At 40.5% G+C, this 26,027-nt stretch overlaps 2 protein-coding genes across 4 annotated transcripts in view; one reads left to right on the forward strand and one right to left on the reverse strand.

Moving 5' to 3' along the window:
• ctu2 (cytosolic thiouridylase subunit 2 homolog (S. pombe)) lies at window positions 1–13,194 on the reverse strand. Of its 2 annotated transcripts, none has more exons than XM_088939040.1 (16): window positions 12,909–13,194; window positions 9,984–10,078; window positions 9,754–9,828; window positions 8,986–9,064; window positions 8,840–8,899; window positions 8,193–8,253; window positions 7,673–7,782; window positions 7,042–7,373; window positions 5,759–5,894; window positions 4,653–4,784; window positions 3,075–3,166; window positions 2,652–2,752; window positions 2,083–2,251; window positions 1,720–1,786; window positions 1,385–1,443; window positions 1–814 (listed from the first exon to the last, which is right to left on the reverse strand). In XM_088939040.1, the coding sequence occupies exons 2-16, from the start codon at window positions 10,040–10,042 to the stop codon at window positions 760–762; spliced, it is 1,587 nt and encodes a 528-aa protein (XP_088795166.1). In that variant the 5' UTR covers window positions 10,043–10,078; window positions 12,909–13,194; the 3' UTR covers window positions 1–759. The 2 variants fall into 2 exon arrangements, with proteins under 2 accessions (XP_088795166.1, XP_088795167.1); XM_088939041.1 differs by lacking the exon at window positions 12,909–13,194 and adding an exon at window positions 10,215–10,290.
• The window catches only part of rnf166 (ring finger protein 166), a 26,208-nt gene continuing 10,935 nt past the window's right edge, over window positions 10,755–26,027 (forward strand). For both annotated transcript variants that reach the window (XM_088939043.1, XM_088939044.1), the window contains exon 1: window positions 10,755–10,986. In XM_088939043.1, coding sequence (XP_088795169.1) covers window positions 10,784–10,986 — 203 coding nt within the window. In that variant the 5' untranslated portion in view covers window positions 10,755–10,783. The remainder of the gene's footprint in view (window positions 10,987–26,027) is intronic.

Here is a 26,027-nt window from a genome sequence, read left to right on the forward strand (position 1 = left end):
TTTTCATTAGACCCAACCACTGCAAACCAATTTATTATACATCTTAAAGTACACTTTATTTCTTTGTAAAAAAAACATCTGTCTGCATAATTAAGTTAAACCTTACAGAAAATGATGGTTATATGGTCACGTAGTGATGACAATGGTACCAAAACTGCCCTGCTGCCATTCATTAAAGATTATATTGATGTGAAATGGCAAAGCATCTTTAAAGTAAAACAAAACCATATTCTTAACGTCATCTACTGTACTTTAAACTCAAAAATGTTTATAACTGTCTGGAAAAGGAACCATTCTAATACAGTTATAGTTAAAATAACAGAGCAAACAGTACACAAATGCAGGGGACATTCAAACAGGAACACAGTGCTACCATTTAAAATGATAATAAAAATAATTGTGAATAGGGATTTTAACAACCGAGTTAAAAAACATAAAAATCACCCTTGGCTTTCTAAAAAGCAGACAGATAGATTAAGGGAGGTGGGGGGGTAAGCAGATCTAAAAAATGTTAAAAGGCAAGTTCAAGTTCACATTTAAATGGAGTACAGCCTGCACTTAAACATTTGGTTGATTTGATCATTTAGAGTTGTGTATTCAACCATAAGAAGGGACTGAACCCATGAGGGTGCCAGAGCATGAAGGTAAGTCTCTCCGATGGAGTCAGCTGCTCTCTAAAGCAGCACAGAGCCTGAGCAGACAACTGAACACATGGCGGTGATACAGCGGTGTCCTCCCGCTGGGAAACCTCAGGTCTTCTCACTCCTGCGCAGGATCCAGAAGGAACTCGCTGATCTCCTCTCTCATCTGAGCCCTGTCGGCAACACAGGAAGGCAAAACCGCACCTTACTGGTTACTTTCTGCATGTCCCCAGTATGTTTTATCATCACAGCACACATTTTAATGGGAAAGAACTGCACTGCTTTGCCCCTCACTGCTCCCCATTTTGAGTTTCTCTGCCCACTGTTTGCCTGAGGAGTAAAACCGACTTCACACACACCTTTCAGATTCAACACACCATCAATTTCCTGTATATATACATTATGTCTTTTAATTGATGGAAATAAAACTCTGATTTGTTGTTCTTTGCACAATGTAAACAACTTGTGTAAAAATGAGGTTCAAAGTAGATTTCTCTTGTGCACTATCCTGAATAATCTGACACTTTAAAAGTCATTCAGAGCTGCAGCAGTACCTGGACAAGCCTAGAATATGTGGACCGAAGAGGAGAATTCAGCCTTCAACTTTACATTCCAGTTCATGCTAGAAACAGAAGACCGCAACAGCAATGCCGTCTGTATGGATCGGATGAAACTTCTCTTTGAAGTTCACAACACAAGATAATTCAACTGTTTTTTTATTAGTTTTAAAGGAACTGACTCACCTTCGCCTCCTGTGTTCAGTTTCTAACACAATATATGGAGGAAGTGTCTCTACAGAGGTCTGTTGAATGCGAACAGAAATATTAGGGAATTAAGACTTTTTTGCTGTTAACAACTCCTCTTGTGGGGGAAAAAGAAAAGTAATTTTCTACGGAAAAATAATTTAAAAAAGATGTCTAATCAAGCAGAGGTCCTCTACTTACAGCAGAAAGATCTGGGTATTATTCAGTACAAAATAATTCAATCCCACAATTCCCATGGATGCAATAAGGAAACAGGTACTTAAGACAATCCAGTCCTGTTTTGCACACTTTTAAAACATTTTTTTTATTCTCACCATGTCTTTGATGATCAGTCTGCAGCTGTAACACAGGAGGCTCCTGGGGTCGGGAGAAGAGGCCGCCCTGGAGAGTAACATGTTATATGGCAGCCAGGTACAAACATGGGAACATGCAACACTAACTACACAGGCTTCAAAGAATCTCTATTCAGTCCCTATACACTTAACGATCTATACTGTACAATGTCTAAAGAGATGGGGCAGAAGAGATATAGAGTTAACAGCAGTATTTTAAAGAATCATTTAGACAGCTTGTCCTTGAACCTTGCTAGTGCTCTTCTAGTGGCATCTAGTCTCCCAGAACCTGTCCAGTGCCTGAAAATGAATAACCAAGAACATGCAACTGAGCCCTAGACCTACTCGTCCGCAGAGCAGCAGCTCCCTCCTCCAGACCCGCAGCAGTCAGTGCGCTCGTCTCCTGCAGGGCGGCGCTGCAGTCCGAGAGCTGAGAGCCCCGGTGGAGGCTCAGGGCAGCTCTTCTGCGAAAGCTGCTCTGAGATCAAGGTAGCACGAAAGGCAGAGGCCTCCGCTGCAGAGAGACAGGATATCACCAGTTCTCAACACGTCAGCTTGCCACTGGGCTTAAGATCATAAATTCACAGTTTTCAACTCGAAAGATTCTGTTCCAGTATGGAAAGAGGAATGTACTTTATATTTATACAATTATTTTTGATGAACCATGTACATTCTAGTTCTGGTCAGTTTTTTTTGCAGTGACACAACTCCCCACATTTGCTGACACAAAACGATCTAGTGTCCATTGCAGTATGTGTAATAATAAACTTGAATTGAACTTTCAGATTTGGAAATGCAGCATTACAAGATATACACCTTAGTTGCACTGTCCTTTGCTTTGCAAAACAATTTCCTGGAGTCCCTGGAACCTGCTTTATTGTAACATTTTCATCAGCAGGGGTCCTGATCCCTACCTGCTCCAGTGTCCAGAGCACACAGGCACAGCAGGCACCTCTCAGCCTGCTCTTGGTCGCTGCTCAGTTGTGGGCAGGCAGTGTTCAGCTTCTCACTGGTCCTGAAAAACACCGCAAATGTGCTATGTGCCGATTCAGATGTCCCAAACACTCGTGAACAGGAAAACTGACACGGAAGTTTACAGACATCTCACTTTTACATCTCAGAGAAGGTCATGAAAATTAAACGGGAAAAATCCTACAACATTCAACACTACCAGTCTACTACGCACCTAGAGCTGGCCTAAAGATGGAGTACATAGTCTCAGAAGTCAATCTCATTTATATTACCCCAAGCATAATATTGTCCTTCTGTTTTTCACTGGTATGCAAGTGTGTAATGGCACCTAAATATGAGTGGAAAGCTGACTTCTCGGAAATCACCTGTAAATAGTGCTTATTGTGGAGGGGAAGTCCACCTGAAGTTTATTGACGAAGCTCTCAGTCAGGCGCTGAATACTGGCCTTTTCAGGTGCCTGAGAAAACAGTAACCACAGAGAGTCTTTTTAACTAAAAGAATGTCATTTCATCCTGGCAGGAAATAGCAGTTATTTGCAGGGGGATCTGGAATAGGATCCTTATGACATCAGAATCAGACTGAGACAAAGTCACAGTCTCTCATGCTGAACTTACCAGTCAGCATGTGTCTACTGAAACACGGTTTATAAAGTTCACGAGTGCTGCGGATCTTCCATAAGACAAGCACGCATAGAAGTGACCAGAATGACCAGAATTTTTTTTGATAAGGAATGCATTTTCAAATTTACAAAGAATCTTGAGACAAAGAATCAAGAAAACCTTTTATCTTTGACGTGCACTGGGTTATGTCTGATAGCTTTTCTTTCTAAGTATCAGGTTCTCTGTACAGGGCACATTATACATAGTTTAAGGCTTGAACCAAACACTTTGGAGCTTGTGGAAGAGGAAGATTACACAGAGCATTACTCTTTCCTAGATTAAGTGCAGATTAGCAAAGGACAATCTGGCCTGAGTCCACTGAAGAAAAAGGTATCAGCTCTGTAGTCTCCCATTTTAGGCCAGCTCTGGGACAATCAATCAAAAAACATCCCACATAAAGGTTAAGTGGGGTACAGAGTTTAAAGAGAATCAGGAAGGGATGAAAACCATTGTGTGAAAACATTACAGAGCCGAGCCTGCCAGTAAATTCCACATGCAAAAGAATTTGTTAAACTTGTTTGTATACTGGCCCACGAATTTTGTCCAAGCCCAGGAAATACACAGCTTCAGGACAATTACTCATTCTTGTGATAAATGCCACGAGGAATGATTAAATACACACATTGTTAGAACAGCCACTTGATTGATTTGTTGTTTTGTTCCCATGAACTGAGAGTATCTGGGAGTGTTTAGTGAAGCCCAAGGCCATGGACCAATATTCCAAGCACTGACAAGGCAAGTCATGTTCAAAACAAAGGAATAACCTCTATTTGACGTTATAGCACTTAAAATGTGAAACAACCACTCATTAAAAACTGCAGCTGAATTTTAAAACAAATAGAACTTGTTGCTTAAATTGAATGGTTGCTTGAGTTGTAATCCTTTACTTCAGTTTTGTTAAGCCTTTTCCAAACAAGCAAGTTTTACAAATTCCTTTCCCAAGTTAATCAAAATAAAATTGGTGGCTTATGTCTGAGAAAGTTTTCAATTGCATTTTCCAGTCTATATTATCCCTCCGATATTCATTTCAGGTCAGCTTACGGCTCTGCTCATACAGGATATTGTATATAAATGTTAAAGTGGTGAATCTGCTCAGCTTATTTGAAGAATAGTCTAATTTTTTTTGCATGGAATAATGCTGATATACAGTACATAATAGTAGATATACAGTACATAAACATTAATATGGAATTTCTCTCGTTCAGACACATACAAGCATCTAAACTAACAAGCAACAATATCAAGTGCAACAAGCCCACTTCACAGGTGATCTCTAGCTCTTACCTTCGTGCTGAGGTTTGGAATGAAAACGGACGAAACCCCAAACATCTTATTATAGAAAGCAATTTCCTTGGAGGAGTACTCCCTCATGGGCCTGACGATGGTAATATCTCCGTATCGGGGATCAGAGAAACCCTTCAAATTGCAGCACAGAACAAAGCCTTTAAGATTTGAGAACCATCAACCAGTTTCTAACACAAACATGTCTAAAGCACACAATGAAACTTCCATTAAGACAACATAAAGTTTGTAAACTGGAGAATGCCATTTAACTGGTGTGCTAGCTTGGAAAATCTCATCCAGCTGTTTCTTGAAAGACCCCAGGGTAATGGTCTCTACAACATGGCTGTGTAGTGTGCTCCATACTCCCACAACCCAATGTGCAAATAGGTGCCTTCTGTTCTATGCTTTAAATACTGTTCATCTTGGTTTCCTTGGTTTGTGTCCTCTGGTTTGTATTTCACTATTAATTGTGAAAATGTTGATAATCAGTCAAGAGCTTTGAGGATTCTGTATACATGAATAGGTTCATAGTCTCTCCTCAAAGCCATAAAGGTTCCCATGGACTGTCAAGGTAGGGCAGCTCTTCGAGTCCGAGTTCTCTGAAAAAATCTTCAAGCTCATTTCCCACTCCACATTTGATACTTATAGTTTATGCTTCCTGTATGGAATTCTCTGCACATAGCTACATTAAACGTCATCTGTGGGTCTTCACTTCTAAATCTTTCCATATTTCCCATTCAGAATCTACAGTGTTTGCCAATTCTCCTATTTTGGGGAGTATCATTGATGAATTTCACAAGTTTAATACCTGTATCAGAATCTAGATCTTTGACATACATTAGGAAGAACACAGTGGTCCCTGAGGCACTCTGCTAATTACAGTATCCCAACCATAGTGTGATTTCATATTTGAATATTTGTTTAAAAACTGCACATTTCTTTTTTGTATTAGATCAGATCTTTTTTTCTCCAGTTCTAAGGTGGTGGACCTTTGGTGCTTTAATATGCAGTCAAACACTGACAGTTTACTTTACATGAATAGTTTTGGTTGACAGAGCACTTCTTTTCAAACGTAACATTGCACCCGCACACGATCCTGTCCTCACCGTGTCCATTGCCAGAGAGGCCCCCCGGCCCAGGGAGATGTTACTAAGGAGCTTCACTGCCAGGCGAGAGCAACTGTCTCCCATCATCACCTTAGAGTAACCCTTAACCCGGGCTGTGTGCACAATCAGATGGTGCCTAATGGGAAAGAAAGCGGATAATCTCAGTCACGTCAGAGATCAGAAGCATGTCAGCTGCTGAAACAAAATTCCTACGGTAGCAAGTAAAGCCTTCTTATCAGGTCTTCTTCTCCAGCACTGTCCAGATACGAAGTGCACCGTTGTTGTATTTGCCAATTGGTCATACATCATGTAAATGTCTATCGAAAGTCTTCATAGCTGATGATAACCTTTGGCAGACAGGTTAATGAATACTTTTACCATACAAAGCTCCGGCCTCTGAAAACAGCAATTTGACAAAATGTTCAACCTGTTTGTTGACAATCTTTATGTGTGTTGTGACAAGGCAGCTCCTGCCATCCCAATATGCCCTCATCAAAACACTCCACAATTCCTGCTTGGTCCTGTGTAATACATTTTGAACCACAATTACAGTCATGTTACCACACCTGAAAGAGGATGCTAAATCCAGCAGCCATATCAACTCACAACCCACTGGCAACCCACTGAAGCTCAGCAGGTGTGAGCCTGGTCAGTATCTGGATGGGAGACTCCTGGGAAAGCTGAGACTGCTGCTGGAAGAGGTGTTAGTGAGGCCAGTAGGGGGCGCTCACCCTGCGGTCTGTGTGGGTCCTAATGCCCCAGTATAGCAAGAGGGATACTATACTGTAAAAAAGGCGCCATCCTTCGGCTGGGATGTCAAACTAAGGTCCTGGCTCTTGTTGGTCATTAAAAATCCCAGGGTGTTTCTCAAAAAGAGTAGGGGTGTTACCCCGGCATCCTGGCCAAATTTCCCATTGTCCTTTACCAATTATGGCCTCCTAATAATCCCCATCTCTGAACTGGCTTCATCACTCTGTTCTCCTCCCCACTGAGAGCTGGTGTGTGGGGAGCGTACTGGCGCACTATGGCTGCCGTCACATCATCAAGGCGGGGGCTGTACGCTGGTGGTGGTGGAGGGGGTCCCCATTACCACTACCATTATCAATCAAGGTAAAGCCCTTTGAGTGGAGTGTCCAGAAAAGTGCTAATACAAGTGTAAGGAATTTATTCTTATTTTTAAAAAATGGTGAGAGGATGATGAGTTAAGCATGCAAGACGAAATAAAATGTTTTTATTAACATGTAGAAATTCCAAGCTCTGGAGTTATGTCTCTGTGATCTCACCTCAGCATCTGCAGTATCTGCTCTTTAGCCGTCAGAGTTTTTACAGAGTCCAGCAGTCTCTCCACAGCCTGGGTTTCCTGTGGCGTGAAGGTGAAGGGTCTCCTACCGGAAGTTCGACCCTCTTCCTCAGGCCTGTCCTGGGTAGAGAGCTCGGAAAGCCTGGATTGGGCTTCAAACAGATGGGAGTCCTGGGATGCAAAGGCATTGCTTTTCTCTGTCTGGGTGTTTGCACCGAGCTGGATGAACTGGTCTACAGCAGCTTTATAAGACCCCCCTGGCTTGCCTGGGATTGAGGACACGCACTGCAGAACTGAACTGGGCAGGTGGAAGACCTGGTAAACGAAACAACCAATGGAAAAAAAATGCAGTATTGTACAACATGCTCAGAGAGTACGGATCAGCTGTGAACGACTGGATTAAATACTGCAATGACAAACGCTTTGAGCCAAGCAGTCATGTAAGAGTGTTCCTTAGGGAAATCTGGAGTATGGCAATGGAGTGATTATTGGCTGAAAAACTCTGCTACTCTGAAAGAATAACACAACCATGCTGACCGAAATGGATCATTTTACGACAGTGCAGCACAGACCACTGAAGACTGAACACTCTGAAGAAGCAGTACACTACTTACTTCCTCCAGGTGGACAATGTAGAAAGGGAATCCTGTGGCTTGGAATATAGACTCCATCTGGGCTATGCTTCCTGCTCGCTCTTCTAGACTTTGACCACAGGCAGACCCTTCTATAAAACACATTACGAAAATAAACAGAAACCAGGGAACTGTCTAGTCACAGGGAGCCGAAGGCAGGACCATTCATCTTTAGAACCCTTGGTTAAAATCAGTTCAGTTGCAGTTCCAGTTCCAGTTCATAATCTGCAATGTTCACGAGCAGAACAAGCAGAGAAAGTCATCATTACCCAATGCTGGCGCAGCACTTAATGGCTGTAGGTGGTACTGGTCCCTGATTTCTACACCACTTAACTCATTAACCTCAAAGTGTAGATGTTATGGCAAAAAAATAAACAGCTTTCAGTTTTAAGTACAAACAGCACTCATAAATACCAACTAAAAGTCTCTCATGTGCGGTATAAAGTAATGGATCTGTACATACTGTAAAACAGAACATTTTTAAAAAAGATTAGTTTATCACCATCAATGTAGACTATTCCTGGTATAAATCTTAACTTCTTTGGAGCTTCACGGCTCAAACCCTGAAACAAAAAGAAAAATCAAAGACCACTGGTTTTATGCATTGCATTAAAAAAACAACTTATAATATTATCAGCACTATTATTTGTTCTATTTAGAAAAATCATTTCCAAGGTAGTAGAGTGACTTTAAAATACAGAGAAAAAAAGGATAACTTTGAACTAGTTAATTAAGGTATCAGGTAATACCAATTAATCGCTTTGCTTATTTAGATCATTTCTGAGGTTAAAAGTTACTATTATTAGTACTAATGACACCACCATTATAATACAGTACTTGCAACAGCATGAGCCTGGGATCACCCCTGCTGAAAGTCAAGACAAATGTAGTCATCTCACTTCTGTTACACATCAGTGGCAGAAATGAAACTCGGAAGAAACTACTTTAAAAATAGTTGTGAAGAATGTTAAGCAAACTGCACATCAAGAGCATTTCCAAGTCACACTTGATGGTTGGTATAACGATGAATAGTTAATTGAAAGATCAAAATAATCAACCATTTCCTAATTGCTCTAGTGTAAAATCAAGAGGCAGACTTGTTTCAGAACATTGCTCCAAAGCATTCGGGAACAGAAATTATTATACTACCTCCTGGACCTGGGAAAGCATGGAACTTGAAGCAGGACCACCTGACAAGGCCAGAAGAACCTGGACATGAACACAAGAGTTACTGACAATCGGTAAATGGAATGGAAAAAAAAGGGGGAAAAAGAAAACGCTTATTGTTAACTCACCTTCTCCCCAGGAAAGATGAGGCGGGTTTTCCCCAGCATGGCACGAAATTTATGTACAAAGTACTCCTTAAAGCAGCCCCTGAATTAAAATAATAAATCCTTATATTTATGTCGCACTTATCTGGACACTCCACTCAAAGCACTTTACAGGTAATGGGGACTCCCCTCCACCACTAGTGTGTAGCCCCCAACTGGACAGCAACAAAATTGCACTAGTACACTCACCACACACCTGCTATCAGTGGGGAGGAGAACAGTGATGAAGCCAGTTCATAGATGGGGATCATTAGGAGGCCATGATTGGTAAAGGACAGGGGAAAGTTCAGCATGGACAATTCCATACAATTTTCAAAAACATTCCATTTTTAAACTAAAAAAAGTCAAATTCTTTAGTCACAGGAAATCTTTCCAAGCCATCCTAATATAACAGGGGAGACACATAAATGAAATAAACGAAGTTTACAAGCGTTTTAGCACATCCTCGAAACTTTATGAACGATTCCACAGATTTTTAATTTAACCCACTTGGTGCAAACGTTAAATAAAGGATCAGACGACGTTTCATATTACAGTAGCTCTGGCTATGCCAATTGTTAACCTTTTACGTACTCGGATCCCCTGCAGTTTCTTAAAAATATTATTTTTATGTTTACAATAAAATTGTTACAGCACTGCTTGTAAATCTAAAGGTTGATATTTTTCCTGAAGTCGTGCACCTTTGTGTACTGTCGTAGCTAAATGCTGCAGAGAACTTGTAACTTGTGTTACCTGCAAAAGGCGTCTCCAGCACGGATAACCAGCACTGCCGAGCCTTCCTTGCATTTCACGCACTTCTGAGAAACACTGGAATGGAAAACACTCTCTGAGTCTCCCTCACGTTTGTTTTGAAAGAAAGAAAAGGTTTTTGGGAAAAGGTCTCCTTCAGGAAGAAGGGTTTGAAAGCCGTAATAAAAGACGGGGAAATTGTAAGAATTATACACTTCGTATATCACGCTTACCTGGGAATACCTGTGCTTTCCACCAGATGGTCCTGATATTCCTCGTGGATCTGACACATGGCTCGTTCTGGGCAGCGAAGAATTACACTGTTTGTCTGTAAAATACACGTGATTGCCTTGTCAGATCGGCGTATTATTTTCTCAAGTATTTATTTTGCAAGTTAATCGTTTCAAGTATAGTACAGCCAACTAATGATATATCATTTTCCCTGTTCAACGCTATTGACATACTTCACAATCCAAGGGACAGCAGCGAGGATGTGGGTATCAGCTGTGTGCAGCCTCGCTCTTTTTGATGACGTACCGACAAGAAGTTTAGTGTCAGAGCCGTCCAAAACTCAGATTTTGTTAGAAGGTAAGGAAGGCAAATAAGAATCGTGTCAACAGCACCACCAGTCCAATGTTACTAAGATTTAAAAATCCATAAGGACGCTGCTAAAAATGCATTTCACGTTTCTGGAGTTTGTGCTTAAAACATTTGAACAGCGCCCACTACCGAGGCCTTATATTATACGGGAATATTGGCTTATGGGAATTGTAGTTTAAATGTCCCTATTTCTTCCATTGTGACCGTCTGAAAGAACATCAATACCCAGAAACACTGGCGGTTAGCGGGGACTGTAATAGGGTTTTGTTTTATCTTGTAATGTTTACCTCTTTGTCGTCCGGCATGTGTGTAACGCCACCATTTGTGTCGCAGGGTTGATGCCGTGTGTAATGTTTACCCCAAAAAAAACGCCCCGCTTGCACTCGCACACGCACGTACGTCGAAAGAGAAGGGCAGTCTGAGATCCGAGTTCATGATGGCGATGTTCCGCAATTTTGTGTCGGCGACCCAGCACAGACAGCATCCCCAGCAGCAGCAGCAGCATCAGCAGCAGCAGCAGAGCGGAGCAGCGGCGGCGGCGGCCGCCCCCGGGGACAGCCTGGAGACCCAGTTCTCCTGCCCCATCTGCCTGGAGGTCTACCACAAACCTGTCAGCATCGCCAGCTGTGGACACACGTGAGTAGCCGGTCCGGGGATGCACTTTTAAACACTCGCCAAGAAAGCAGCAGTACGCTAAGCTGAGGAGTTATTGCCCAGTAGAGCACAAGCGGAATGTTTCCCCCTAATCGCACATACATCGTGCACAAAACAATGCGCTGGCAGTCTTAATATCGATACCACTGTTGCCAAACTTCGGATACTGCGTGCGTTATGTAGGTTATAGCTAAATGCTGGCTAACCTTAAGGCACAAGAAATAATGGAAACGTATAGGACGCAGCTTTCACTCAGCCGAGACCGATGCTTATTTGTGCAAGTGAAGCGAAAAAGTGAACCAGTAAGCTCTACTTTTTCACTGAAAGCAAATCGGAACCTGGTTGTTGAGTTTGTATATCGTTAAGTGTCAGGTTTAAGCGTGTGTTTTTTTTATTTTCTTCCTGAATATTACAATGTGTGAAATATTATGATAACAAACAAAAGCCCCCCAAAACAACAGACGAATTTAAATGATCTATGCTCTGAGTATAATACGCCGCATCGGCGCTTTAACAGTCCTCTTGTTCACAGAAGACAAAAACGAGAGATGGGTAAGAGAGTAGGAGCAATGATTGCGTTCAGAGGGGAAATAGCAAGACTATTACAAATAATACATTTCTGCGTGCGCGTTTGAAAAGAGGAAATGCGAGCATCTAACTCGAGCACAGTAAAGAAAAATGGAAAAAGTTTATCTTAAAACATGCTCACTCATTGGGTGTTACCAGCTGTTGGTTCGTTTGTCAAATTAAGAAACCTGGTTGCTGTCTGTTCGTTGGCAGTATTGCAGTGCGTTACCACATGCGGTTTTTAGTGGCTGTGTTAACATGTTGAGAACTGTATTCTGTGTCATTGACCAGGTAGCAAAAGAAAAAGTCCTTTTATCTTTGAAATGAAAGTGCCTGCTGAAATCTGTACTGTCCCAATTTTAGATCTGGTCCACTCTGAGCTTTAACTTGAACAACAGAGAGAGAGAGTTCTTTTCGGGAATGAAATGTGTAATAAACCAAGTGCTCCTCATAAGTATGTGACTGTTTTAAAGCAATTAAACATGTAGTGTTCTGCTATTTTCCAAAGTAAATTGTAGTTTCACATAAGTATGCGGAACTTGAATCCTTCAAGACTGTGACTGAATCACAGGTATAATTAAATGTTTAGTGATGACTCACTCTGCCTTTCAGTGGAACGCTTAGAAAATGTGATTTCACACCAAACATCACATGCATTCTGACAGTCTTATTAAGATGTGCCTGCCTTCCACAGGGTGCCTGGGGTGGAACATACATTTCACATGGAGCTCTGACTGACAGCCTAGCTTACTGATTAATCGGGATGTTCTAAAAAGACGCGGCAGACTAGGAATGCAGAAGGTTAAGAAAAGGACTCTCTCGCATGGGAGGCAGAGTTAAGATACAGTGCTCATGTGCCTCCATGGTGTAATACTCTCCTGCACTTTGAATGAAAATCCTCCAGAGAGAATGCGGACTTCAATCTGTGAGCCCAAGGCTTTTCCGCGGCACATACTGTGGTTTCTTTGTCTTCAGCTGGTCTTTTTATGCAGCGCCATTGGGTAGCTGAACCTGTTTGTGCTGTACTGTGTAATTCTTTCAATGTATCCTAGGGGTCCAGACTCCATATGTAACCCTCTCGCATTGACTTAGATATTAAAATCAACCATTAGTGTCAGCGCTTCAGATACTTTTCAGGCACTCTCTTTCAGCTAATGCAGGATTCCTTTGCATGGTATCTTTAGCCTCCTAGTTTGATCTAGATGCCCTTTCAGATTTGTGTTCTATTTTACTCGCCATTAATTGTGCGTTTATACCACCAGAAATATTTGGAAAATAAACACGGATAAGAGCTTGCGACGGTTTAAAGAATTAACCCGAAGGCTTTTGTGTCTAACCTTTTTTTTTCTGGTCTCAGAAGCTGCTTTTGTCGCCTTAGTAAAACAACAGCAAGGCAGCAACAGAGGCTCCCGAGCCGCGCACCTCCGTTATCGCATCTCTCGCGTCGTTTGCTGGTGTTAAAGGTCAGGCTCTCGCTTCGAAGCAACTTAATTTTCTGAAGCAAAAGTAGCTGCCAGTCACCAGGGAGGTCTTCCGCAGTTTTTCCTTGGTTCTTTAGTGGGTGAAGAATGATTGTCTGAGGCTCTTGCATGACTGAGTGGCTGTGGAGGAGCTCGGTGCTTTCAGCACTGGGGTTGCAGACCTCGGATTCCTGCCTTGACAGCTCATCACCTAACAGCGTTGCAGTGGGGTGCAGCTATTTCCTGCTTCATACCCCAGTCGTCCTCCCACTTTAGCTCTCAAAGGAATGTTTTACTGGTTCTAATTGTAAGCTTTTCGAGTTCACCTTGCTGTGTTCTTCTCAGGTGGGGCGGGAGGTGGAGGGGTGGACACAAAGGTTTTTTTTTTGCTTGTCACTCACATCGCACTGCCCTTGTCAGTGTCACTCAGTGTCAGACACTTGCTAGCCATGTGATGTGGAACTGTTTGATGTCCCTCATCACATGCATAAAGAGGCACATAGAGAGACAATGACCTTCTCGCCATAACACACACTCACACACGCACACACACACTGCGTCTGAAAAACTGTCGGCTTTATTGCTTTTTGCAGCATGTGTACAGCTGGTGTGTGCTCATTTAAAGCAAAACAAGCCCTTCTTTCTGTCTCAAAGTTAAGCAGTTGGAGAATTCAAATATTTCACCGTTCTTCTTGAGGCACTCTCCATCGGCTCCATTAGGAGCAATTTGACCCCTGTTAGTTCCACGGTATTTCACTCCACGCCTACAACCCATACAAAACTTCTAAATAAGTTAAAAATATTCTTCTCATAGCTATTGATGGGATTGTCAGTACCCAAGTCCAACAGACAACAACAATCCAAAACAAATTGCTGCCCATAAAAAATCTACAAATTTAGAAATCCCATGAGAATTTCTTAAAATCTTTGTATAGCACCCTGTTGTAGATGCATTGTCGTGTGCTATTTCCAGACCTCCCACTCCCTCTCATCTTCCCACACACTTCCAAAAATGTACTGATCACACAGGGGGTAAACTCTGCATCTTAATTGAAAAGAATTATCCTGCGGAGATGAAGGAAAAAAAGAAGCAGCGAGTTACGAGCGTTGTTAGAGAGGAGCCACTACAATCGCAAGCAGAACCAGAATTAGACTGACACTAAAGTAGTTGACAGGCAGGAGGCGGATGTGAAACAGAGGTTAACACTTTTATTTCTAAAACGAGATCTGGTGATAAAATGAATTCCCCTTCACTATCGGCAGAAGAGATAAGTTCTGTCATTGCACACACGCCTGTGAGCTGTGCTATGTGGTAGACCGTTGCTTACTGTCTGCAGTGCCGTTATGCTGAGCTCCCATGCATTTTAGAAGTAAAATTGAATTTGTTACAGCTGCAGATTTTAAGGTGTTACAGGCTTGAGGCATGAACCATCAAGCACAGGTGTTTTAATCTTAAACTGGCTTTAACATAGCTTTCAGAACTGAAATACTGGAGGGCAGAGAGATCTGAACGGTTGTACTGCTGGCCCCTGTCTCTTTTGTTTTTTGGAAGTATCTTAATCCTGATCCTGTACTGCTAAACTCCCATCTGCTGATCTTGCCACAAGGCAGATCCTTCCCTTGCCAGAGGAAGCCCTTGTCAGAATGAGTTAGCTTGGAGAACATCGGAAATGGGTGGTCCACATAAGACTGTGATGTCTCAGGGGAGTATGCCCCCTGCAGAATCAGTCCTGTTGGCTAGGGACCTGGCACAGCTTTAGATAAGCAGCAATCCTGGTCACAGAGCCTTGAAGCAGAGCAACTCTACTCCCATTGGTAGAAGGGCACTAGTCCTTAAAGGCTATACTTTACATGAAGAGTAAACTGTTGCCACTTAAAATTCCCGTAGTAGAACCGATTGAAGTACAGCTTATAACATTTTCTAAATGTAAGCTACTGCGTGATGAACTGCCGGCTGGCACCAGGTGTGGTGAAACTGAGTCACACACTAGATTCATCCAGCAGTTTTGCTCTGGTTCTGCTCTTGAAGAGAAAGTGGGCTGTACAGATGGTCACTCTGTCTCCTGCCAGCCCTTTTCAGTTTGCCAGTTCTAGTTCACACAGGCCATCCCAAACAATGGGCACTGGCAGGCAGCTTGCATCTGTTCTTTTTTTTAACCTTAATCGGAGAGAATGATGGAGAAATAAGACATTTTTAACTCCCTTTAGTGGAGCACTCACAAAGAAGCTGGATGCTGTACAGGCATACAGTGGGGTTCTAAAAATGTTTGCTGCTTTGTTTTTACAAGACAATAAGAATTTACCCAGCTGGTATTTCTGAATGGAAGAAACAAAGCCTGTAAATTTCCATCTTCAGTTCACTTCACAATTTAGCAGTAGAGCTTGGTCCTTCGGAGAAAACACTTTGGAATCAGAGATATAAAACCCCCCTCTCTCCTTTGCAATTATTGTTATTGCTGTTATACCTGTTATACAAAGTGTTAAAAGGCATGTCTGCAAAATACAACATCACCTGGGGAATCTTAATAATGAGTGTTTTAGAATGGACTAGGTCTCTCCTAAGACAGTGCAACTTCAGCTCCTATGTTTTGTATCAAACTGGGGCAGACTATTGAAGCTGTACTGTACTTCTTTAATTATTTATTAGTGCAAAGCATAATTGCAAACTTTAAAGGCCTCAAAAAAACATAACACTTTGCAGATTCCCCACAGTTTTTAATAAATGAAAACAGTGGTTGAAGTTTTGGCAGCCTTTACTTGATCTTATCTCTGTAGTGTAATAGTTAACATTTAATGGTCTGCTTCCTCCAGTTTTGTCATCTGTTTCAATATGTGGTTAATAATAGAATGTTTTTGTTGTGTTTAAAATCTCTTTAATATTTATAATAAGATTAATAGGTTGTCTTTAAAATTAAAACTGGAAATGTTCTTTTGGACATATTTTTTGACTTGTCTCTGAGCAGAGTTTCAAATTATCATCATTTCACTTATTTTATGAATCTGTTCTATAAACATCTTACATGTTTCCTTTGCCTTTGTATGATAAAATATTCATTGTGAAACCAAAAAATCTAAAAGCAGTGCAGGCAGTCCTGTTTTCCACATTTAAAATGGAATAAACAGCAGCCAGTTCTAGTCTTCCTCTGGGGATTTTAACATGATCACACTTCTCATACTTTCTCAAAGCTATGAACTTTGCTTAGAAAATAGTGTGCATCTCAAAGTAGTGAAACTTTTCTACAGAGAACTTGGATATCGGTTATCTCAACAAACACAGTCTTATGTCGGTATGGCCAAAGCATGCAATATGCACATTACACTGTACAATATAGTCTGATTCATTTGGTTTTGATCATTTCGATGAGCGAAATGCAAGTGTCCTTTGGATTAATAAACGGTGATGCCTAGCAAATTTCAGGTTACAATAATGGGGGAAAAAGGAAACAAAAAACAAGAAGAAACCAGAGATGAGATGATTCGATTACGTAACTTGCTTCTCTCTCTGTCCCTGAGCAATAGAAGAGACCGCAGATGGCTTCATGTCCTGTACCATAAATAAAGGAATGGACATGACACTCAAAGTTTGGTGAAACAGCAGGATAAGCAAAATACACTGTTAATTATTTAAGGACACATTGGTTTCTTCCTGGTAGAGTTTTCCACCTAATGTGACCTAATGTTTAAAGTGCAGTCTGAGACCTTACCTTTTCATAAGTTTACAGCTGCCAGTTCTGACTGACTTCTCAAAGCCCTCTGCAACACACACGTGTCGGAAAGAATGAGCCTTGATTTCAGCTGCACTGTACTCACAGAGCTTGCAGCTTCTTGACAGGGTGGTAAATCTCATCTCGAGGAAGTTGTGTTTGAGACGTGTATGAATGTATTTGTCACTCTGAGATCAAGTGCTATTTTTTTTAATCTGAGCTTTTGGGGGCAAATGTAGATGGTGTCTGTAAAGGTATGTGTGTGTTTGGAGGTGGTGGAGAGAAGAGGTGAAGGAATGGCAGTTATATCATTACTTGCTTTTATCTTCATTTCCTAAAGTATTTGGTGGGATTGTCTTTTGCCACTGCTGATTAAAGATGTAATGCTATTTACCATTTTCTTAAACATAAAATCTTTTTAATGTATATTTTTAACATTTAAAGTGGTTTTACCACTGACATGTTAATTTAACCTTTGAATATCTTAAACAAGGTTCATATTTCTAAAAATGTTTCTCAGCAGGTAACTTACATAAACCCAAGGCAAGATACTGAGCCAACGGCTTTTTTTCCAGATCTCGACAGCAAACTATCGTGCATTCAAGATCATATTCGTTAAAAAAAAAAATACTGAACCTTTAAAGTAGGGTGTGACTGAACAAAGCATGTCTTGGCTCATTTTTTCAGGAAAACAAAATTTCTCAACCTTGTAGATAGAACAGGAGACCGATTGAAAAAACCTGTGTGTCAGGGCGTGACAATTATTGGTTAGCTCACCTGTTTTGTTCTGCCAACACCGTTAATTCAGAACCTGGTTTTTGAATTTGGTACATTTAGGCTGTGCTGAGTTCCCTGTGACAGCTTCATTGTTTTTTTTTCCAGCAGTCGCAGACCGTGCTTTATGAGCATACAGAGCACTGCGATCCAGCCGCATGATTTGGATTTTCGTTGAACAGTCTCTCTGCTGATAGTTTAAGGCCAGGCGTCACGTGCTTGAGAACAAACAGTGTTTTCTGTGTTGAGCTGGATTATGGATTGTAAATCGCACCCTGCCGTTATTCAGATGGCACATTATGCAGATGAGATTTGTAACGGAGGATCTTGTACCAATCCTGTTGGATTAAGCTTTCTTGGCAGTGGTGCTTCTGGAATTGTATTGGATTACCTGTGTAGAGAGCATGGTGCCTCATGCATAGTAAATTCTGTTGCATTGATTGAAGACTCTGATAGGGGGAGTATTACACTTGGCATCTTTTTAGCGGGGAGTGTCAGGATGCTGCAATAACCTTGTACATGTCTTTCGGGTGAGCTAATAAAAGGAAGCTTCCAACTAATGTTGGAGTTGCGGCCTGAGTAATCACTAGCTCAGGATGGTATCAGTTCAAGACGTCTATAAGGAAGAAACTGACTTTCTCAAACTGACTAAAGACAAAGGTCTGCTTTAAATATTATCAACATACACAAGCAGAGGTATAGCAGAGTTTCTGAGGTTATTTATAGACTGTTAAAATTTTTGCCACTGTCACTCATGACCAGGGTAATACCCACTGACAGGAACAATAGTAATGTTGCAGAGATTCATAAAAAAGAGCGACAAAGCCCAAAAAGAATTAAAAAAGATCTTGAAAAAGTGAACCAAAAGAAGACATTGTTGCTGTCCAATAAGGCTAGAGAAGACCAGTCATGTGTAGGTGGGATACACTAACCATTCAAAAAGATACTGATGGAAGAGACTGATATTTGTTAAAAATCCATTTACATCTTTAAGACACTCTGGGAAAGCAACAGAAAAGCAAACATAATGTTAAATGTATAGTTAAAAGTTAAAATATGACATTTTATAATGTGCTAGAAAGGGACATTACAGAGAACTGCATTTAAAACTGAGAATAGAAGGTACTTTTATGCAAAGATTTTTAGGGGTCAGGAACAATCATGTTGCTTAAGCCTGTACTTGGGCTTCTTTAAAAAAAATGGTGGTAAGAAAACAGATTAGTTGGGCCAAATGGCCCATCTATGTCCTTATGTATTTTTTGCATGAGTATATATAAATGATAGATGATTTTACAGCACTCCTGTCTGCCGCACTAGGCTTCATAAATACAGAATTTCTGATATGAGTGAAATGCACTTCAGTGTAACATTACGAGGTGTGATGCACTGTTCTGAGTCACACTTTGTTTTGTGTCTGCATACATCAGCGCCCATTAGTTTGAACTGTGAAAATGAGTTTACCTTGGAATTTGTGAGATTATTAAGATGCTGGGATGTTACTGTGACCTTTCTGTATCGCGTCGCGCCATCACTTCAAGACCATTTGCTGGATTTTGAATTAGAAATAAAAGAAAATGAAAAAGTATTTTGTTCTTCCCTGTGTTCTTCTTTCATTTTTCTGCAAGGATACAAAATGTCAAGGGTTCAGGTGGCATGCTTTCGTTTGACAGCACGAGTTGAGAGGTCGCTGACAAGGTGGACAGTGATTAGCTGTTCGAAAGGGTGAGTAAGGTCATTGGTGTGGAGAAGGCAAGGTCCTAGTTGATTCATGGGGAGAAGTCCATGATCAGGTTCAGTGGAAGAACAGTGCAGTTCATCTGTAAAGCTGAAACCCAGATTTAAAGCTCCCCACGCTTAGAAAAATAGGCCCTATTGATCTGTTATCCACCCCTTTCTTTGGCTTGTGTTTTTAATATGAGTTAGTTTGAGCTGCTCTGTCATAGTTGGATTTTGTTTTGTTTTTTTCATTTTGAGAGACATAATTTTGAATTAATGAAATTAGGGCATTTCATGCTCAGTTGAACATTGTGTGGGCAGCTTCATATTAGGAACATGCTGTGCTGTGTGTCATTTAATTTTATGGAATCTCTCACTGCAGGTTTTTTTTTTGGAGTTGTTAAATTAAAACAGTGACACTTCAATTCACCGGCAGGTCTGGCTTTGACCTTAGAGACTCAAAGGTTAGGCTGGTTCTGAATTTGGATTCAATGTCATTTCTCCAGATGAAAAGGTGTAAATTGTTGTTATTCATTGAACCCAAACCCAACAAACTAGTTGAATAAAAAGTTGAATGAAGTTGAATAAAAATAATTCTTATGAAAGCAGGCATTGTTGGTATTGTTTTAATGAAATGTAGTTGACAACACTTTTCTGTTTTCATTAATTTTTTGTGGTATTCCACATAAGTAAACTGGGTTTGAGTTATGATCTTGTAGCCCTCTATGAGTTTGATCCTCTAATAAGTCCAGTTATTTTAGCAGTTGATAGATAATTATGATTTACATTCCCTTGCAGAAGTATTCACCCAATATCAATAATATCACATTTTGCTGAATTACAAGCAATTGCAATAATGAGTGTTGTTCATTATGTTTGTGTTTATTCAAAAGTATCAATAATCCAGTTGAATGCTGTTACTGTATATGTGAAGGAGGTGGAATGTCAGCAAGACATGCACAGAAGTATTACAAAGCGAAACGTACTGATTGTAAAAGTGTTCAGTCCCCTAGATCAACACAATTACTGCTCTCAGTCTTGTTGGAGGTGTCACTGTCAAAGTTTGCAAAGTGCATTCTTACAATTTGTGTACATTCTTCCTGACAATAGCTCTCCAGATCTGACACGTAGATTAAATAAGTCTGACCTCTTTTATATGGAAGGTTGTGAAAACCGTATTAGATCTAAATTAGAAGATTGCTTGTATTAACAAGATCTTAAGAAATAGGCTCCCCTGTCAACATGGATTGAGCTTAACCATCATATGAGAGGTTTTTGCACAAGCAACAGCAGGAGTGGATATACACAATATTATATGGAGTATTTAGATTTTCTGAAGGTTTTTTCTTAAAAGACTACTTCTCATATTACAAGGAATAGACAATGAAGAAAATGTGTGTGGATTGATCATTGGTTAATTGAAAACAGTACAGGTAAGGGATGAATGCTGAAATCGGGTGGTGTAATTATTGGAGTACCAATGAAATCTGAATTAGGAGCACTGCTCTTTTTCATTTATGTCAAAGATTTAGACTCTGGTATACAGTACATAGGAAACTAGTTGAGATTTGAGGTGATAAATGGTGATTACCAGGCTCTGTAGAAATTGCAAATGATATGCAAAAGGTTTAGATAAAATTAAAGACGGGACAAAAAGTGGCAGGTGATGTTTAATGTAGACATAGTCAGGGTTTTGCAAACAGGTGTCAGAAACATAAAATATAAATACAAAATAGAAAACACTGAGAACATAACCATTATTATGTTTTCTGTTTGTTGGGAATGATTGATGATTGACATTAGTTTGCAATTGGATACAATTCAGTATTTTGAATGGGCCACTCAAGAATATAAACTCACTTCTTGTCAAACCACTCAAGCGGGGTTTTGGCCTTCAAATCATTGTTTGCAAAAATGTGTTTTTTACCCACTGTTAGATTCTTGGGTGACTCATGCAGGTTTTCCTCTAGTACTGTTCACCTGTACTTCGCTCAGTCTCCAGCAGAATACCAAGCAAACTCAGTTCCAGATGCATCTCATTTGTCAGTCCCTGCTTCAGCTTCCTGCTGACTGTGTGCTGTATGTCTTGTACAGGTTTTGAGATGAGTCTTTTTCAGTAAAGATGTCTTTCTTGCCATTTACCCTTATAAGTCTGTTTTCTATATGTGTCTTTTTAAATGTTGGCTTCATAGTGGCCTAACCTGGTTCCTGTTGCTTGCTACTCAGGTAAGAAGAGCAGCCTGATCTAGGTACTGTCAGGATGAAATGGCACATATATCACTTCTTAATGATTGACTTTACCATTCTCAAAGGGAAAAAAATTATATGCTCATTATATGTGTCCCTACCACTTCATCCCTAACAAGTTTCAAAAGCTCATTGGTCTTCATGGTCAATTTGGTGCATCACTCTGTGTGTTGTGGCTTGAAATCGATTATCTGTCTGTGGAAACCTACAGAGACCGAAATTTGTGCTTTAACCACAGAGGTTGTTACATTAATTTTTTGAAGTTTCAGTCAAAACCTTTCCACTTGAACTGACATAGGGCTGTTGTAGCAAAGGGGTTAAATAACTGAGAAGTATTTTTATTTTCTTTAAATGTAAAATATATATACAGTACATACTGTAAGTATTTTCTATTTTTTTCAGTTTGGAGTACATTATGTAGATTATATATAAAAAATACATTAAAGTGCCATGATTATAAGATCAGACAGTAACAAAATGTAGAAGTTTTGCAAGAGGATGAATGATTTTGCACTGTAAGTACTAGATAAATAATTACACTTAATAATGGTATGCAGATGGTCACTGATACAGTGCTTGTTGTAAATCACTAACAAGCTTTAATAAAACTACAGCGATTTTACTCAGTGGTGTAAATGATTTGTTTTCCTAAGTGCACTCATTTACATGGCAGTGCATCTGTGTATATGGACTTTTATCTCAGCTTGATGTTGGTTTCATTCTGCTGACTTCTCTCCAGTAGTACCAAGCCTGCCCCAGATTCATTAAGTATCTTGTTGTTGGCTTGCTTTTTAACCCCTCGTGAGTTGTGAGAATGAGAATGTGTCAGAACTTGATGCAGTGGAGTCGTCTGTGTAAGAGTGGCTGTTGAAACCCTCCACACACATCTTTCCTCTCCACCTTGTACAAAGACAGTAATTGTTTGGGCAGATGAAGAAAGTTGAAAAATACATTAACAATTCCCAGGCTACCACTTGTAATTATGTACCATCACATGCTGTCTAAGGCACTTTGATCACAAACAAGAGATTAAAAAAAAACAAGGAATTTAGTATCTCTCAGACATCCATGAGCTTTTTTCAGAATATGTAAGAAAGCTTTATATTGTCCAGCGGTTCCCAAAATCTAATATGTTGGTTTAAAGTGCATTTCTTTGTTGTAACAAATGACAGCTTTTACTGTGCTATTTTATTATGCCTTTATTTTCTGCAGTGCTTTGCTTTGCACAGAGCAGTCTTCATCTCCTGCTGTGCCTTTGTGCACAAATTATTTTAGGTATCACACCGATCCCAAAATGAGGAAGTGGAGATTCTACAATATAAAATAGAAAAAGAAATTGAACTTCTATCTTGAAGGAATTCTAAACAGTTCAAAATAATTTCTTTCAATATATTTCAAATACAGACCTTTTTTTTGGTCAAATATAGACACTTAAGATTGGATGATAGGCTATCAGAATTTAAATGGTAGATTTTCTTACATTTTCTTACTTCTTCACAATTCTTTGTATATCAGTGAATGAATTAGATGAAGTGGGTTTTCTTATTCCAGGTGTTACTGGCTCCAAAAAAAAATTTTCTAGAGTGTGTTCAGAAGAAGCAGGAAATAATCCATACCACGGTACTGAACCATAACAAGTTAGTAAGTTGTCAAAGCTACTGTGTTCACAGTAAAACTAAAGGATTTTGGTAAGATTTAACTAGCTGCTGTTTGCAGATGTAATCCAGAAAATCGGAGAAAATCTTGGAGTGTCCGCTCTAGGAAAATGCCTTGTGACTGAGGCTCACCAGGGGAGTGGAGTGAAGTGGAGCCCCACGAGTCTGCTCTGGTTCATGGGCTTTGACTGCAGCTCAGCACCTGTGCGTAGATGTTCCAGCAGAGCGGGCAGCGGCTGTGAGGCATGCCCTTCCCAGCGCCTCCTGCCTGATGGGAATTCCTGTGGACGTGCTGTTCCTGGAGGGCGTCATTAGCTTGTGTTCAAAGAAAGAGCACCAAGAACGACTCCAGGATATTACATAGCACCCTCCACTACCATCCCTTCTCATGCCACAGACAGGAGCTGGAAAGGTGCAGAGGAGTATTTTATTAATTTATTGGTTCACACCTGTTCATTTTCATGTGGAGTAACAGAGTAGCGGCACCTGGTGTGTTAAGACTGGGTGAGGCCACTAGATGGAGACGTAGGAACACATAGACACCAAAAGAAAAGATTGTATAATTTCCATGAGGTTATTGGAAAAATCATCGGATTTCCCTCTGCAAAAGTGTTCAACTTACAACAGGGGTCATCTACTACACCAGTAAAGTCTCGTGGTGAGACAATGTGTGAATTGAAAGGGACACTCTGGGGGGAAAAACTGAAATACAGCAATGTTTAAGATAATTAACTTTACCACTGCTGTTGTGTCAGCACACTGTAGCACACTTGTGAGTCTGATATGTGTCCCTGGCCAAACAGGATCAGCCGGTTAATTTAGAGCTTTAGTAAAAAGGGGAATCCGACCATATTTGGGTTGGGAAGGTTTAAAACAACAGGATTGATCCAGCCTCAGCACACTTCCTCCCTTTCCCAGACTAAGCAGAGGGGTTTAATGTCTATCAGTCGTTCATGGCAACATACACAAGTAGGAGGATCTGGTGTAGGTCCCTATAATAATGAACTCAGTTCTAGTCACCGGTGGATGTGGTTTACAATCCCAATATAACCCAACTTCTCATTCATTTTTTGTACAGTTTTATACTGGTCATAGACTCCTGCCTTGCTTAGCGTATGCATCTGTCAGTTAATATACATTCACATAGATCAAGCTAATGATTCACTTGTTTTTCTCATTCGTCTTTCCTAGCTTTTGTCTTGTTCTGTGGTAACTTTCAGTGCTGAGTCATGTTGGGATCAGTGACTGGTGGCTGCTTAGTATGCAACAAGAAGGCGTTTCAGCTCCTTCAAGCTAATGGACAGGCTCTGTGTCCTGCATACCAAAAAGTGCTTTAGAGGCGAGGAGTGCAGTGCAGAGCTGGTGTGAATGTTTTGAAGCTCACAGAACACACGTAGTATAAAACTGCATTTTCATTACACTGTCTGCTGTCTGTGTGTTTTTAGTTTTTTTTTGTATTGTACCAAAAAACAAATTGAATATTGTGCTGTTCATGCTTTCACAGGGTCACAAAGCACATGTGTAAATGTCAAACTCCAATCTTGGTGTATTCAAATGGGGAAACTGTATTCAAACTGTTTGCAGTATGTAAGGTAGTTTGTGTCCCACTGTACTCTAAAGCTGAGGTGACACACCTGTGCATTCGTTTGAGGTAATTGATTGATTTTATATTATGCAGATCCTCTACATTAAGGTATGGATCAGTGCTTCTTTTCTGCCTGTCCTCACTTAAATATGTAGGTCATGCTTTCCTTCTCTTTGATTTTTTTTAATCAATTTGCAATCAGCTGTTATTTTGGTTACATATGCACCCATTTTGGAATTGTTTTTCACGTCTCGTCCCAATCCCCTGCTGCGGGAGAATGAGCTAGTGTACACATTCTTCACTGTCCTGGCCACCTGTGAGCCACATGTCTTTTAACACGTTTTGGGCACCCTAGCCCTTGGTGCGCAGCACTGACTGGAGTAGAGGCACATCCCTCCTGAAGGGACTGGGTGCCCCCAAGTGCCAGGGAGGCTCCAGGAGTCTTAGCTGAAAGCAAAGAAAATCCAGCTAATCCCTACCTCCCCTGTGCAGCATTAAATCACACTGCTTGGCCAATCCCAGTCACAGTCAACTTGTGACATGACCTGGTCTTGAACCTGTGATCATAAGTCTTACCAGTGCTTGGGCATCTTGGGTATCTTTGACAGACCAAGGACACCTCTCTGATTTTAGATCCTTGTTATTTATTATTCCTTATACCGCCTCTTACTTGAACACCTAACCAAGAGCGAGCCAGATTGTGGAAATGCAGGAATTACTAACACAGCAAGGCCAGAGTTCAGAGCTGCAGTGCATGCTCACATCACAACAGTGATTTGTGACAGCTAGCCCGGAGGCATCCAGGTATGCTTATTTGTGCCTCTCATAACCTGTGTTAGTTGTAGTAATTATCAAAAGACTTAGATGAAAGAGAATCCATAGCTGTCATATCTAAAAATACTCTTGTGGGGGCCTTATTTCAGATGTTTTCTGTGTGTTCCTACAACAGGAATGAAAAAGAGCTTAAACTGTGTGGTTGAGAGACGTTCCTGAATATCACTCACTTCTTTTTCAACCCTGGAGTTTCTTTTTATGGGGAACATTTCCAGAGGATGTTCTTATTTTAAAAGCTAAATACTTCGAACTTTGAAAAAGAAAAAAAAAAGAGACCACTTGAGCCAAGAAATATATTTTTGTATGAAACGAGTCATCTTACATTTTAACTTTCTTTTGAAACACTGAACAGCTTGTACCAAGACTTTACTAGTTTACAGACATATAGACTCTCACCATTTCTGTCACTCATGATTTCTTGTTATGTAGCACGGTGGCCTTTTAGGCATTAATTAAGTGTACATGACATGCAGCACACTTT

The sequence above is a fragment of the Atractosteus spatula genome, chromosome 21, assembly GCF_055471065.1.
Source record: "Atractosteus spatula isolate fAtrSpa1 chromosome 21, fAtrSpa1.hap1, whole genome shotgun sequence".
NCBI classification, from domain to species: Eukaryota; Metazoa; Chordata; class Actinopteri; order Semionotiformes; family Lepisosteidae; genus Atractosteus; species Atractosteus spatula.